This window comes from Pseudorasbora parva, chromosome 12 (assembly GCF_024679245.1).
Source record: "Pseudorasbora parva isolate DD20220531a chromosome 12, ASM2467924v1, whole genome shotgun sequence".
Classification (NCBI taxonomy): domain Eukaryota; kingdom Metazoa; phylum Chordata; class Actinopteri; order Cypriniformes; family Gobionidae; genus Pseudorasbora; species Pseudorasbora parva.
In genome coordinates, this window is record NC_090183.1 from 8,836,962 (window position 1) to 8,854,232 (window position 17,271).

The 17,271-nt window shown below is 39.3% G+C and overlaps 1 protein-coding gene across 1 annotated transcript in view; it reads left to right on the forward strand.

The window, feature by feature from the left end:
* Positions 1-17,057, forward strand: part of bcl11ab (BCL11 transcription factor A b) — a 31,112-nt gene extending 14,055 nt beyond the window's left edge. Inside the window, exon 3 of the mRNA XM_067458948.1 lies at positions 12,610-17,057. Within this exon, the coding sequence (XP_067315049.1) occupies positions 12,610-14,561 (1,952 nt within the window). The 3' untranslated portion in view covers positions 14,562-17,057. The remainder of the gene's footprint in view (positions 1-12,609) is intronic.
* Positions 17,058-17,271: the final 214 nt, after the last annotated feature.

The following is a 17,271-nucleotide window of genomic DNA, read 5'->3' on the forward strand; positions in this document are numbered from 1 at the left end:
GCAGTGCTAGCTGAGCATGTGTTCTTTAGGTTACCAGAGGGTCAAGAGAACTGCTAGAGGGGGAAGGGCCGTCCTCACCCTGATGTGGCTGTCCATTTCTAGATCAACTTGGCTGAGCTCCAGGTCTTTTAAATCTGACAAGACGTCATGCGCACACACATATATGCAGCCCTCATACCTGCCGCCTGTATATCAAATGCCACTAGGTTTGTTTTGTTTTGTTTTCTGGGCCGAAGGCAAAACGAGGCGCTGACTTTTGGACTGGTTCAAACCGGTTGGCTGGCCTTGTCTTCACTTGCGTGCCTGTGTTGAAGACAATTCGCAAAACACATGCGTACACACAGGACAGAATACCTGAATGAACCTCTCTTGAGAGTGGGAGACAATGAAAAGCAGGATAGTTGAGAGATGTACATTGTGAATGGAATATGATGGGTGTCATGAAGCCGTTCAGTTGTGTACAAAGGCGAAACATGATAAGTGCAACACAGACAAGCTCGTTTGAAGTGTAAAAACCACACATTTGTAAAAATATCTGTTTCGCATCGAGATGGATAAATATGTTCCTTTGCACGCTCCTTGCTTGTCTATCAGTTGACCCTCACATTTGCATATGTATTTATGCAGATTTTTGAGGGGGCTCTCACACACAGCAGGGGTCTCTGAGTGTCACGGTTTCTCAGTGTGAATTTGTGTCTTTGTGTTTGGTTCTGATGGGTACGTCTATGTGTGTGTGTGTGTGTAAATGTGCTAGGGTATGTCGGCCTGTTTTCTCAATCTATCTGTTTTCTCGATCTTTCTGGTGATGTCTCTTTTTACATGTTCTCTATTTCATTATGTGTGTGTATATATATATATATATGTGCCATACCGCGTCTCTGACTCCTCAAAGTGGGCCACAACTTCCAGATGGTGCTCTGTAGCTTTGTTTGGTAAGTGAATACTTGAGCTGTAGGATGGCCTATCAATATCCCCTCTGAATGTGGAGAGATGCTGGCAATACATTCACAATGTTCTCTTTTTACAGCCATCCATGAATAACCTCATTTCTACCACATCTCTGATTCTATCAGATGTGTCATATTTTTGCGAAAGTGTGGGTTAAACTGGCCAAGGCCATCCATATCAAGATGGAGGTCACTCAGATGTGTTCTCCTTGTCCATTGACTTCTTCCTCAATTCTAAAGCGCTCAGGAAACAGCCACTGCAGTGGGGAAATAGTTTGACCTTTCACTCTTACTGCTGCTCCCTGACAGAAATGCAACTATGAAATTACTTTTCCGAAATCATTGAGACAAAAATCTAATTGTGTCCTTGATTTTTCATCTTGAAGGCACATATACAATCTTGGCATTCAGTTGATGTCACAGGCCTCAGACCTTATGTTAAAGGAACAGTTCACTTAAAATAAAATAAAAATAAAAAAAACATTTACTCACTGTCATGGTGTTCCAAAGCCAAATGGCGTTCTTTCTTCATTAAACACTGAGTTAGATGTTAGGAAGAATGTTCACACTGAGGGTTCACACTCTTTCTGTGACTGTGTTCAATTGAACAATTCTGCATTTATTCAGGTCAAGTGATTTCAGAGTTATGGTAGAATGAAAGATTGTCAGTGAGCAGTGGACCTAATTTTTGGTCTATCACACTAAGCTGTAATTTACTTCAGAAGACTTGGAAAATAGCACATGAATTGTATGGACTATAACTAGTGGTCAACTGATATATCTAAATATATCTAATTTATTTTATTATCATCAGCAGATACGTTTTTCTGTTCGTCCATTAAATGTAAGTGGGACTTTTATTTTGACAGCGCAGAGAGCATTTTTGAAAATGCCATAATAGGATTACTGAATCAAGAACTTGTTATCTAAAGTATACATTACAGTTTATTTTAGTTTCAAATCAATTAATTTCCAAATGATCAATTTCAAATTATTTGAGTGAATTTAGTCAAATAAATCTGAATTGAATTGCAACAATTGTTATGTTTGTGTTATTTACTATCCTTTAAAGGGATAGTTCACCCAAAAATGAACATTTTGGGTGAAAATTGGGTTTATCTGCTTAGCCCCAGGGCATCCAAGATGTAGGTGTGTTTGTTTCTTCAGTTGAACACAAATAAAAAAAATAACTTACTGCTTGCAATGCATGTCAATGGGGTCTATTTCTAATTAGACCCCCCTTTGACATGCATTATATGAGCAATGGTTGGAGTTAAAAATCTTAATTTGTGTTCTACTGAAGAAACAAACACACCTACATCTTGGATGCCCTGGGGGTAAGCAGATAAACATTACATTTTTCTATAACATTTTTCTATAACATTTATATATATATATATATATATATATATATATATATATATATATATATATATATATATATATATATATATATATATATATATATATATATATATATATATATATATATATATATATATATATATATATATATATATATATATATATATATATTGGCTGCCACTAACTGTAACTTTCACTATAGAAAATAGCAGCATTAACATTCATTAAAACATCTCATTTCATGTTTATAAGTCTTTAATTATGTTTAGTCCATGGTTTAATGTCTTTCTTTCTGATTTGTCTTTGACATCCCTTCCTTTCATTGGTTAGCTCTGAAAAACATGAAATACAGTGTCCAGAAGAGCTATCTGTCTAGCCAGGGAGCAGATGTCCCATCATGGGCCTGAAGCGTCTCACCTCGTCAGCTGTCAGCGGCCCGAAACAATCTTTGAGCTGAGAGAGAGAGCGCCGGTCCAATTAAAGAGGTTAATTTGCTTTAGCACTTATCTGTCCATCGATGTATTTCTTTCTGTATCAGCCTCTCCTACTCTTCTCACACCAGTCTCTCATTCTTTTGACTGTTTGCTCTTCCCTCCCTTTCTTTCATTATACCTCTCATACGATCCCATCTTAGACCCTTTGTCTTATAGCCCCTTTCTTTCCACTGTCTTCTCGTTCCTCTTTCTGTAGTTTGTTTGCCTCTCTTGCATTTGAGCAACACACCGTGGTGACATTGCGGCTGTAACAAATTGAGCACTTGTAGAATGCAGGCATGAAACAGTCACAAAGCTTCCATTCAGTGTCTTACTGACTGAACATAAAGGCCCATGACAGTTTAAGTGGCGTGTTCAGTTTGCATGTGAAAGCGTGTCTACTGAAGTTTACGGCAAGAAAGAGGGTTTGATGAGAAGGTTGAAACAATGCATAGCATGAAAAACAGACTGACAGTGTTACATGCTTTCATCATTGGAAAAAGCTGTCTAAATAGGTATAAATGTGTTGACATGCATAGTTTGGTGCACTTTATTTGACATGTGATGTTTGTGTGCTTATAGTCTCTTGTAGCTGTACTTGTGACTATCATGTGGCAACGAACCGGTCAGTGTTTTAAGAGCTATTCAGAAGGGCTGTTGCGTTTAAAAACGTATACTCTGTCCAAATCTCAGCTCTGATCCCTCATGCGCCCATTGCTCCTGTCGTGTCATTATCGTATGGATGAGAATGGATCATCTCCTCTGTCCCCTGCCCTGCTCCGTGAACCCCTGCCCTCCAAGCCTGTCAGAGTGAACTATCGCAGACAGACACACACAGAGACACTGTCACATACACAAAGACACATATAAACCCAGAGGCCCATCACACTGAGAGGACAGATGCCTTCGTTGTGGTGTTGAGCCTCTTCAGGATTTTCCTGTCATGCATTAAGAGGCAGAAGACTTCATGTGAGTACACATATGGAAAAGATGGTTTGCAAAAGAAAATTATAGCTGTTAATTTGAGGACCTTGTTTCGGCAGCTAATCTTGCTTTTGTTGAGTCTATTTGACTTCGTAAAACCTGGCATAATCTAACAAAACTGTGTTAGTACCATAGTATCAAATTGTTGTTGTACTGAATGAGAACCATATTCATGTAACATGGTACTGTTATGGTACTCTTAAGTAGATAGGTCCCAGACAACTCCTAATTTTTTTTCCAAGAAAACACTTGTTGAAATGTATTATTATAATATAACTTAGATTAAGTTTGTAGACAGACTTTAATGTTGGCTTGAGAAAGCCTTGGCAGAAAGTTTGAAGTAGTTTTAGCAGCTTTAAGTTGGGATATTTTAAGTTTGAAATGGTTTTAAGTTTTAATTTAGTAGTTTTAAAATCTAAATGTTAGATGGATTATAGCTTATATTACGGAGCCTTTAAATATTGTGTTGGACAAAGGGGGATTTCGTGTCAAATAGGTTGAGAACCACTGCTTTAAGAGACTCCAAAGAATACCATGGTAAATACCCACAACCATGGTAATACCATAATATACTGTATTTAGAAGTCTAAATTGTGACTTAACAACAGCCCATGAAATGGCTTTATACGCAAATGTTGACCTAGGAAGTTGGGACAAATAAGAAATCTGACTTTCAAAAAGTAGTCCAATGTCTTATAGTTTTCATTACATCAGCGAATCATGGTTTGATCCTCGCTATTAGTCACATAGCTCAGGAGCATAGTGCTCGCAACGGCAAATTCATGGGTTCAACTCCTAGAATATGCATGGCACGCACTGATTTTGCAGTTAGACGTGTTCCTGGGTCAACATATTATATTGATCCTGAAACAACATTCCTGTCTGAAAATGTAATCCTAACCATATCCATACCCCTAAATCTAACCCTACCCTTGAGTTATCCCTAAAATCAAAGTTACATGATAGATGAATAACACTGATGTAGAATCACCTTACTCTGGTTGTAAGCCTACACTTGACATAAACTGTAAACTTGTCCCTCAAATCTGATTGGTTGATTGGAATGTCGTTCCAGAAACATGAAACATGTTGCATTTGGTAAAATCAGGTTCTGCAAATCTTAAATCAATGTATGTTGCTCTGCCAAATGCTTCCAAAAGAGGGGTTTTAATATATCTGCTCAGTTTGTCAAAATTTTAGGACTACATTAGCATAATAATGACCTCAGATCTAGCACACATGGTCTAAATGCAACAAAACTCTAATTTTGATTTAATTGGGTCTTAACGTGCTATGTCTATGTGATTTTCCCTTAAAATACTTGCTAGCCAACAACCTGATGAGCGTCTGTTGGGCCGCTCTGTCAAATACTCTTCCGCTTGGCTCCACCACTCACTGAGTTGTGACCCTTGACCTGTATGTGCACGGTCTTGCCTGCGCCTCTCTGGAATGTCTGGATTTAAGGACTCTTCTAGTGCGTAGCTAGAGATGGTGTGCTGTCCTACAGCTGCCTGAGTATAAATCCTCCTGTCACCAGAAGGCCAAAGCTCTCCTTCAGTACCCTTCTTTCGCTTGTTGTTTCTATCACTCTCTTCCACTTTTCACTCAGTCACACTACTTTAGCTAACCACACAAGTGTCTCAAAACTGAAATCTGTGCCTCCTGCTCTGTGGTGAATAAGGAAGCTTTTGTGCCTTTGATTTAACGTCTTCAGAGCTCATTCACGGCCGTCGAAAGAGTTGTACGTGACCACACACACAGATTAAACACTCCCACTCTTAAACGGGAAAAAGCAGACAACTGATTCGCCCTGTACTTCATGAGGTTAAAAAAAGTTGTTGACATCCGTTTACATCAGCTAGAATACCTGGTAAAAACAGCCGACTCTCTGAGACCTCTGACCCGCTACAGTCTCTCGAAAGTATGTACTGTATAAGAGCTGTGATCTACAGGGCTCCAGACAGGTTTCTGGCAAGAGCGCACAGGTAACATTCCAACTCAGCTCGAAATTCCTGAGCTGTATAGGTTGTTAAAAAGGTGATTTATCTGTTGCTAGCTTAATTAATATTTTGTCGTTGTGATTGAAATGTGATAGCCACGACAGATAAGATTCTTCTGCCATCTGCCTCAACTTTCATGACAACACAAATCTACAATGTTGTGGATCTTTCCTACAAGCAGTTTTGCTCTTGGAACATTGACCCACAACGCATTTAAATGCTTTTGTAAGACTTACACCTGTTGGGACAAAGCATTTGTATTGGAATTTACGTGCTATCTCCTCACTGATGCTCAAAAAGCAGTGGCATTTTGCAGAACTCTCCCATCTGCTCCCATACCGCGATGCAGATCAGAACACATGTATCTAATTAAGTAGCAGAGCAGAGAGCTGGAATCCAGCTTGATGTCAGACAAATGAAGAATTGGGGTAAGTGTGGCCTGTCTTAGCCAAGTGATTGGTGCATCCATCTTACAGAAGCTTATTGATGGTAAATGTTATGTCTTGGTTTGTTCAGGGTGTGTTAGCGCCATTATATTTTAGGTATTAATACTATGTCTGCTTGAGTGTAACAGCTGCTTTTGGCCTTCATAGCTCCCGTTTCTGAAACGTCACCTCCTGTAGCTAATGTCAAAGTCAGTTACACTAACATGGCTTTTTAGCTTAACCTGTTAACTTCAGTTTCAGCTGAACCTTTAGTTTATAAATGTGATGTGCCGCTTGCTTTGGCAAATGCAACTGCAAGAATAAAACTTCGTCCATCACCTATTGATTGGACAAACAGGTAGACTAACAGTCTCAAACTTAAATTAGCGGTTGAGATAGCAATACAATAGCAATTTGGGGGAATAAATCTATAAATGACTTTCATAGTTGTCTGTGTATATTAACCCTTAAAGGCAAAAATGTTTCCCCAATCATTATTACATAATTGGGTCTTTAGTGACCCAGATCTATAGCTAACTCAGACTGATCTCTACCTGTCACGATAACATAAAACTCTCCTGATCTTAAGGTAACAATTACAGAAGAATAAAATAAAGCATATTTTGTTACCTTTTTTAGCTTGAAATGGCTAAAGTTGAGCAGATATTTCCAAGTACCTAGGAATGTTCCTAGTACATTCAGCCTCTTGCTCATATTCGCAATCTCATTATTTTTTTGATTGCTGACAACTTCACCAGATTGAGTGACAGTGGGTGCGTTTACATGCGTGTTCTTAAGCCGATTATGCCCAATAAGCCGACAATGAACATGGTCATGTAAACGCAGTAACCCATTTTCTTTTATCGGCGTAAGGTCATAAACGGCGTAAGCATAAAACGGTCGGGACAGGTCGTTTTTTGCCTCTTACCTCGATTTTGCACTGCATATAAACGCATTAACCTGCTTTTTGTCGACGCATTATTTGACATTACAACTGATGTAGCATTTGAAAAACTCAGAGTCAGATACGGCATTATTATTTTTTGACGTCACTACATATAACTACGAAATAACCCGGTTTATTAATAAAGTCATGTAAACGCGGTTTGCTTGCATTGTCAGTTTACTGGAAAACTGTTTATTTCAAAAAGTTGAAATTTGTGAGTTACTTACTGGTGTGCATGTTAACAGACTCAATGACTTGCTCTTCATTAGTTTCTCTCCAGTAAATCGCTGAGCCATTTCAAGTTTTCACCAAAGTTTAAATTATTGTTGTGCAAAAAAATGATACTTAGGCCGTGTGTCCACCAAAGCGTTTTTTCACGCTACTGGCTGGCGTTTTCAATTGTTTTCAATGAGAGCGCCGTGTTTTTAGAACGCCTGGAGCACACCAAGGCGCTGAGCGAGTATTTCACACTCAAGCGCTGAGCGCTCAGCGTTTTTTACTGGTTGCCGAGAGTTGAAGAATGTTCAACTTTGAGTAAAACGCAGCGCTTATCACTGTCACTTTTCACCCAGCCGTCCAATCACAGTGGAGGAGGGGCGGGACAAACACAACACAGACCAACTGCCACATTCTGCGTGTCGTCATCAGATGACAACAAGCAAATAATAACGGAATAAAATGATTTAAAACAAAAGCCAGAGCAAATACTTTTCATTGTATCTGCAATTTTATATAGAATCAATACAGGAACAAACTACCTGTGAAATTAGAAAGACTTCCGCGGATTTTCCGTATCATAACAACAAGCAGAGTCTCAACTAAGGAAAAAAAAACGCTGCCTGACAAAGCACTCACAGCGAGGCACTTTCAGCAGAGCCCCTAGCGTTTTCAGCTGGCTAAAAACGCTTTGGTGGACACACGGCCTTACACTATTACACACCCTAGGTTGTTAGCAACTTTTTTTTAGAAAAAAAATTATGGGAAAATAGCCATTCTTTAATAAATAACTTACAAAATTACTGAGGAGCAGGGTCCTGAATGACATCCCGGGTCACTAAAGACCCGAGGTATGCATTTAAGGGTTAAGTCGGGATAACAGAAATCAAACTATTTAATTCTAGCTTGATTTACTACATCACTTGTATCCAAGATGCGCCAGATGGAAGCTTTAAATATTGACCCCGTGGCTGTAATGTGAATTGGGAACACTGGTCTTTTTGTACTGGTCCCAGTACCAGAGCTCTGCCTGAGGGGGGCTTCCTGAATGAGCCCTCTGACTAGGCTTGACTATCACATGCCCATTTAAGCTTGTAGTCTTCTCATGGATCAGGGGAATGCAAAGAAAGGAACAGAGAAGAGGCAGGATGACTTGAAATAATCTTTGTTGAGCAGTTTGGAAATGTTGGCATGGTGGTAAAGTTTAGAGCTATACTGGATCCCTCATTGTACACTATTCATCAGGGCAGAAGGCCGTCTGTGTAAATAGAATTTTAGGAAACCTTTACAGTAACAGTTCTAAATAAAGCAGTAAGCCACTCAACACCAGAGTTAATGTCAACTGCAGAAGCAGATTACATTTTTTTTGTACAGTTGTGTGGAGCAGGGTTTAGACCAGTGACATTGCATAATGCAGGGATGCTCAGCACAATGCAATCAACAAAAAATGTTCTGTGGTTGTCCTGATTGTGTTTGGTTTAGACCAAAAATCTGATTGACATGAAAGAGGCTTCTCCACTGCTTTATCACGACATACCCAGGTAGGATGCACTGGCTGGTTCATGGAATAACATTCATCTTAAAACTATTGGATCCACTTTATATTAGGCGGCCTTAACTACTATGTACTAAAATTTTAATTAATCATTTGATACAATGCACTTATTGTGTAAATACATGTTTTTACATTGCACTTACATTTAAAAAAATACCTGCATGTAATTATGTCTGTAATTAATTTCTCTTGTTACATTTGTAATTACACAGTTGGCAATTCCCTTTCACCTAACCCTACCCTTAAACTGATCCACACCACCACACCTGTCCCTAACTCTACCCGTATCCCACCTCAATATCAGCAAAATGTGTTGCAATAAAATTTGAACACAGTAAATACATTGTACTTATTTTTTGATGAAAGTACATAGTGCTTAAGGCCACCTAATATAAAGTGGGGCCAATCTATTTGCCATTTTATGAAAATGGTCAGTTAGCATATAAGAAATTATATTTTTCATAAAGAAATGTAAGCCTACTCCATAAATAATAAACCATTATTTATTTTTACTTTCTTAAATTATATATTTAAGCATATTTTCATCTATACTTAATGTGTTTGGAATTTTTATATATAAATGTCATTGACGTAAAAATAGTTGCATTAAATATTTTACAGCAGTTTTAAATGTGGCTCAATTTATAAGAAATAAGAGTCAGCACTAACCATTTTCCACTAAGTATTTCATAAGAACTAGATTATTGCTTGTAGATGTTTGCTAGAGTCCGAGTCAAACTTTCCTTTCTTGTCTGGTTTTCTATCTCCAGTGTTTGCTCTGTCTGTGGGACAGTCTTGTATGCTAACAAAACTTCCACCTCTGCCCTGTGCAGACTAGTCCAGTTCATCTTTCCCAAAGACCTCCTCTTTCTTTTTCTCAGACTGTCACCTCCCCCAGTCGAACCCTCCACCCGTCTGTGGGCTTTAAACCGCCTTCCCCTTCACCTCTCCGTCTGGTCAACTTCTTTTTGTCTGTCCGCCTCTTTAATGTGCGTTGCTAAGGTGACTGCTGACCCATTGCTTGGCGCACTATGAGAGGCCCCATTCCAATATGGCTACCCTCCTCATCCCTCTCAGACACTTTCAATTTGCAGTGGGGGGTAGGGTGTGTGTCCAGTGCTGGTATTGAGAACACTGGAAATTAAACACTTGGGCCAACACATGTTTATGGCCACTGACAATAATATACCAGCTGCCTGATGAGCGCATTCTTTCTCTAGGCCAAATATGTTTTTCTCACCTTGTCCCTGGAGTATCCATATGGCATTTGGAGCATTTCATTACATTAATTTGAATATGAGAATAATCATGTCTAGATTAAACTAGGGTCAGGTGTGAGGGCACAGATGCTGAGTGAAGTGTAATTATTTTCTGGTGAATTATGCGTAATTGTAGTATCATCGCCTATGTGATCCCTAAATAGTAAATCTGGAATGCTTTCACAGTGTCAGATGTTCTGATCTGGGCCCTTTAAGTGCAGAGTTCAAGTCTTTGGTTTTATATGTATGCTTGTGTATTTAAGAAAATAACTGTATATTAAAAAGTCTGAGTGCATGCTGTTACTTCCACGTGGTATTCTGGGATTCAGGCATACCTGAACTCTTTACAAACATCAGATCTTCAAATATATATTGTATAATTGCTCTGATCCGTTCAAACACAGCTCATAGATATCAAATAGAAAATAAATCTTGTGCCTTAAAAGAAATGTAACCGATGGGAGTTTGTCAAAGTCTTATGTACCTCAAAAGAAGATAAAAATTTATTAATGTGATTGGTTTCCAAAAAAAGACTTGTAGAGCAATAAACATGTTCTGCAACACACTCGGTCATTAAAGTGTTTGTATTGGTCAAAGAGGTTTTTTGTCTGTGGTCAGACACTCACTCTGTGGTCAGTGCAACACAATGAGTTTGACTGGGACAAAGAGAGAATAAACAAGAGAGAAAGAAAGTGATAAAAATAAAACATACTGCCCCAAGCTTATTGTTTGATATGAATGAAATTATATAATACTAAATAATTATATAAAATTTCTACAAATATTTGTAGATTTAGTATTTATCTTAGAAGAGGGTATTTTTCTGATGTTCCAAACCAACACAGACCATTTTTTTTTCTCATCCTTTTCTTAAAATCTCGAATGCCCACAAATTGTTCTGCCATACCTCCCTTCACCTTTAGCATATCACCAAAGAAAATGTGATGGTTGGCTATGTGCTGAAAGAAACAAGGTTAAAAGTAATCAATAAGTCATCCTCTCAGACAAGGCCACCAAGTAATAGCTGCTGTTGGTGAGGTGGGTGTTTTAAATGTCAGTGACGCAGGATGATTATACGTGTAAGGAGAACACTTACCTTATTTTAGGCTGTTTTCACACTTGGTTTGATTGCTTGGTCTGAACTTGGGTATGATTTCTACCACCTTCCCCCCTGCCCTGCACTTCTTTCACATTGTATTTTGGGGCACCACTTAATTTGTCTTGTTGGATTACCACTAACTTTACACAGAATGAAACAGCTTTCTATCTGCTGCAAATGCATTGCAAGACATGCAAAGAATGTGCAATAATTAGTTCACTGCCTCAAGTTAGAACACTGCCGCAAGTCATATCGGTTAACATGAACTGTATCCCAGACCGTCTTTTAAAGTGGGTTTGGGTCTTGTTTGCTGGTACACACCTGAGTTCGAAACCTCTTATTACATCAACAAACCAAACAAACTTACTTCTAAGATCAAAGAAGCTTGGATCCTTTCCAAAAATGTCCTTTAACAAGCTGTTAAAAGACAGGAAATGGGATGGATTACTCTTGTATATGCTAGTTCTGTTTTTTGAAACCATAATAAAGCAAGGATTTGTATATATTTATATAAATTATAAAAATATATAATATGTCATTTATTTTTGTCTTGTAGAAAAGCATATGCATTTTAAATAATCTAATATAAGCATCATCCTTCTTGTGTGATTCATGTGATGATGGTATATGATTTAATTGGAGTAAGCATGAGAATGAGCAGGCTAAGAGAGTAGCTTTTTTATGACGGAAAAATCTCCAGAGGAGGTCAAACCCCTCACAGGTGGCAGCAATTAACTGTAATTTTTGCAGATTGTAATGATCCATAATTTACCAGCCTCCTCTTGCATCCCTTATGCAATAAAAAGTGTTTTGATTGGGTACAGGTTTTTTGTTCTCTCTGGCCTTTGTGTCAGATATCTCAGAGACAGGCGAGGCAGTTGATATTTTGAAATCATGTTCGTGCAGATACTGAACTCCCTTCCATTTTCAGCAGGTTGAGTTTTTTTCAGTTGTGATTTATCATTTCAAAATGCTATGGCAAGAACATAATTGTAATAACAATGTAAAACATTTCGGAATACATTAATCATATTGTAAACTGTTAAGCAGCATGCATTTGCATGATGGAGGTAGGGGCTAAAGCTCTAGGTTAGAAAGTGAAAGGTTACTTGTGTGAGCTCCACAAGAAACAAGCAATGAGCTGCCCCCATTGTGCCCCTAAGAAAGGTACCTAGACACTGGTTGCTCTAAAGTAGATGCAATAAATCAGCTGGTAATGTGTCTGATCAATTTGTACTTTCTTGCTGCGTCTGTAATGAATTCATCTAGAGACTTTGTTGTGGAAGAGGAACATTTCCTAAATGGACAACTGACTTTTTCCATCTGCTTTTGTCTTGCAGAAAAAGATGAGCCCAGCAGCTACACTTGCACAACTTGTAAGCAGCCCTTCAGCACTGCTTGGTTTCTGCTACAGCATGCCCAGAATACTCATGGTTTTCGAATATATCTGGAGAGCGAACCTGGAAGCCCGTTAACTCCTCGAGTGGCCTCCGCTCCAGGCATGGGTGGTGACTGTTCCTCACAGCCCCCGCTGCATGCAGCCCACCTTGCAGACAGTAGTCCCTATAGCCTGATGAGGATAGCCAACAGAGATGGGTCCTCGGTTCCTAGGGAAGGTCGATATCCCAGGACACCTCCGCTCTTTAGTCCCCCACCACGGCATCACATGAGCCCCGATGATCTGGCTTTGGCTCCCCATCACCCAAGCGCCTTCGACAGGGTACTGCGTCTTAATTCGGTACCCTTGGACTCCCCATCTATGGACTTCTCGAGACGACTACGAGAACTTGCAGGCAACTCTGCTGGCTCCTCTCCACCCATGTCACCTAACAGGCCTAGCCCTATTCAACGGCTGCTGCAGCCATTCCAACCAGGGGCATCTCATTCTCCTTCTGGACCACATTCAACACCCACTGAGCAAACGCCAACCATGCCAACTGTAAAGGCAAAGTCTTGTGAGTTTTGTGGAAAGTCTTTTAAGTTCCAGAGCAACTTAATTGTCCACAGACGCAGTCATACCGGAGAGAAACCTTACAAGTGCCACCTCTGCAACCATGCCTGCACTCAGGCAAGCAAGTTGAAACGCCACATGAAGACTCATCGACACAAATCCTCCTCCACTACCTCCAAATCAGATGATGGCCTTTCAACTGCCAGTTCCCCTGAGCCAGGCACAAGCGATTTGCTAAGCAGTGCCACCAATGCTCTCAAATCTGTAGTAGCAAAGTTTAAAAGTGAGAACAATGGCATGATCCCAGAAAACGGACGGGAGGAAGATGAAGAAGAGGAAGAAGAGGAGGAGGAGGAGGAGGATGAAGAAGAGGAAGGAGAGGAAGAGGAGGAGGAAGATGAGGAAGAAGAAGAGGAGGAGGAGAATGAGAGTGAGGTCGGTGAGAAGAATGATATAACCTTCACCTTGAGCCTAGAAGGTGCACGTCACCATGAGAACAATAGACAGCGACACAACAAAAGTATGGAGGGAATTCAGGACTATCGAGATGCCCTAAAACTTTACAAACGAGGGGACCACAGATCAGCCAGTGAGAAAGGTGGAAACGATTCCCAAAAAGAGTCTGATCAAGTCAACGAGGTATATGGGCCCATTGTAAATGGAACAGCCTCTTACCCAAACGATGACCACTCGAGGAAAATTCTTGCCGGGAGTCCAGGATCTGACAGCCCTCTCTCCAAACGCATCAAGGTGGAAAAAGACCTTGATCTTCCAACGCCTACAATCCCCAATGCAGAAAACGTTTACTCACAGTGGCTGGCCGGATATGCCGCATCACGCCAGCTCAAGGATCCTCTCCTCAACTTTGGGGACTCAAGACAATCACCTTTCGCCACCTCTTCAGAGCACTCCTCGGAGAATGGAAGTCTCAGGTTCTCCACTCCCCCTGGGGAGTTGGATGGAGGGACGGCCTCTGGGCGCAGTGGCACTGGAAGTAGGGCCAGTACACCCCACCTTCAAACTGGTCGACCCAACTCCAAAGATGGTCGGCGTAGTGACACGTGTGAGTTTTGTGGCAAGGTCTTCAAAAACTGCAGCAACTTGACTGTCCATCGCCGCAGTCACACTGGCGAGAGGCCGTACAAGTGTGAGCTTTGTAGCTATGCCTGTGCTCAGAGCAGCAAGCTAACACGGCACATGAAGACGCATGGACAGACAGGCAAGGACGTTTACAAATGTGAGATATGCCACATGCCTTTTAGCGTCTACAGCACTCTGGAGAAGCACATGAAAAAATGGCACAACGATCAGCCCTTAAGCATTGAAATTAAAACAGAGTAAAGTTTATGATGTCTTTTGCAGTCCTAGAAAATATTTAAAGCACAGCGTCAGTTAATTATGCTGGCCGAAAATTTGGCCGAAAAAGACTCTGAGCCTCTCTAATGTGCAATAACTTAATGTTTTGTACTTCTTTTCTTACTGGTTGGCATGTTTTCGTGTGTTAGCTTGATTGATAAGGATTAGCTGTGTTGCTGTTGTTACTGTCTTTTATCAAACAGGACATTTCATGCTGCAAACAATTAATTTTTACATATCATACCTAGCTGTATTTTATCATTTAAGCCTGTAATCTTTTGACTACCTACATTCACACTGGGGTTTACACTGTTCATTAGGGGTTTAGACGAACTGTAGGGTTACCAACGAAAGTTTGACTGGTAACCTTTTACTAAAATACTAAAAAAGTTTGAATTTGTATTGTCGCTTGTGGAAAAAAAGAGTGCCTTGGGTGTTTTAAGCATCTGTGGTTTCTGCCATTTGCCATAGCCTGGGGATATTGTTCAATGCAAAATTAGGTCTTGCATCAAGTACCTATTGTGAATTTGCTAAATGCAGGAATCCAGCATATGTTCTAATGTATATCATTTACTAGTATAACATGTTGTGTTTCTTTAAGTATGATTATTTGGTTGGCATCTTCATGCCTTTTGGCTTGGTGAGAATTTGGGATCAAATTTAAGGTCTCAATTTTTCTTTACGTTTTCTATGAAGGTTTTTTTTTTTTTAGAAAGTAGCCCTGAAAATATGTTTAACTCAGTAGATATACTGATACATTTCTATTTGGTGCATGGAACAAAAAGCTTATTATGTAAATATGTCCATTTTTATAGAATTAATTTCTTGACAGGGTCATCCATGAAAATTTTACATATAGTCCCTGAATAAGCTGTGGCAGGATTGAAAATCCTTTGAATTAAGCTCCAATTGGCTAGAAGTAGAAAGTAGTTTAGCAAGACCAGTTATAATGGAGCAATGCAGGAACGTATTTCAGGACATTTACACATTATTGGATGAAAGTCTGAATACTATAGTTAACTTGCTTGCTAGTACTTCCACAATGTTTTTGTTTATCCAACACTCTTCAGTTTCTAAAGCTATGTACTGTATATACCCCTGTTTATTAGCAAAGCACTTAGCCACGTTCACATATTTTGTGCCCGTCGAGTTGACATTCAGACTTTTTATTCTCTACATTATCCCATAGTGAAATTTATGAATAGCACTTGCCTAAAACTCTGTATCTGTCCTGCTAATCTACGGGCAGGTGGTTGAGTATAAAACAAAACTGCTCGCCAATGGCACAAAAAACCTGCACTGTTCAATTTTTTTTCCTGTTTACAAGAGACACTCAAGAGATATTTCGTCGCATATGAACAACTTAGAGGTGTCAACATATTATGTGAAATAGAGTTAGATTAGAAATATTGGTCATCGACAAAGGACTTAAAAGAAGCTTAAAAAGGATTTTTTTTTAAAGAGGACTGTTCATTTAGAGGCTAGACTTTAAACTGGAACAGTGTAATTATGTTTTTCTCAGTGAATATACTCCAAACCCGCTGCTTCAACAGCCATTTCTTGTCATATGTTTTAAAATGAATAATGATTAAATGTTTTGGGGTTTCTTTTTTGTAATACTTTGGTGTTTTTAACAGGAAATTAATTTAAAGTGTTCCATTTTTTGCCACTCATCCTCATTTCTGGGTGGGTTACAAATGTACTATGTAAATACTAAATGTTATGTGAATTTCTTTTGCTTCTGATTCTTTTCTCTCTCTCTCTCTCTCTCTCTCTCTCTCTCTCTCTCTCTCTCTCTCTCTCTCTCTCTCTCTTTCTCTCTCTCTCTCTCTCTCTCTCTCTCTCTCTCTCTCTCTCTCTCTGGCATACACAGTTCTTCAGGTTGCATTATAATGAGATTGTAGGAGTACGTTTGACATTTTTATAGGGCTCACTTATGGTCTGTCAAAAGCTACTGTGACACACTTCAGTTTGCCATGTCAATGTGTAGAGAGGATATGGATTTAATTGTTCATCAAGAGTAGTCAAGATAGTATTTATATAGAGACTAGAATCCCAGATTGTTCCTTGTTCACTTTAAAGGTACAAAATACCTGTAGTTGAGCTCAGCATGCTGCCACCATTTTTATTTTCTCCTTAACTTGGCAGGATAATATAGTGTGAATCGTTTTAATGTATGGATCTTGAAAATGAGTTTCTAAGAAAAAAGCTATGTGGGGGTTACACAGATAAAAGGCTATACAATGGTCTGTTGACGCAATCCTCTTTGAAATAACACACTGACGAGGAACAGGTGCTTTTATGATCTCTGGCCTTTGGATATGCAGTAAAGTTTCATAGCTAGTGGGTTTCCTTCTTTATTTTGAACTGTCCCTGTCTCCCCCACAACCTGAAACATTCCAGTCATCTTTGAAAGAATGGATGTCTTATGCAATGAATCAAGAGTCAATAAATACATTTAAAATGCATTTTGAAATACAACTGTACAGTTTGTCTTGGCGTGTTTTATTAATGTCCAGAATCCAGACCCAACCGGAATCTAAGGCCTCAAGACTTCCGCAGAGTTGGATTGTCCGTCGTTTGTAATGTTCTACACTTTCCCCTTGCATTTTTCTGTGTTAAATATTGAAACTAATTTGATTATGCTTTTTCCTATATGTGTGTAGTTAGATTAGCTCATTTGACAAAATTTAAA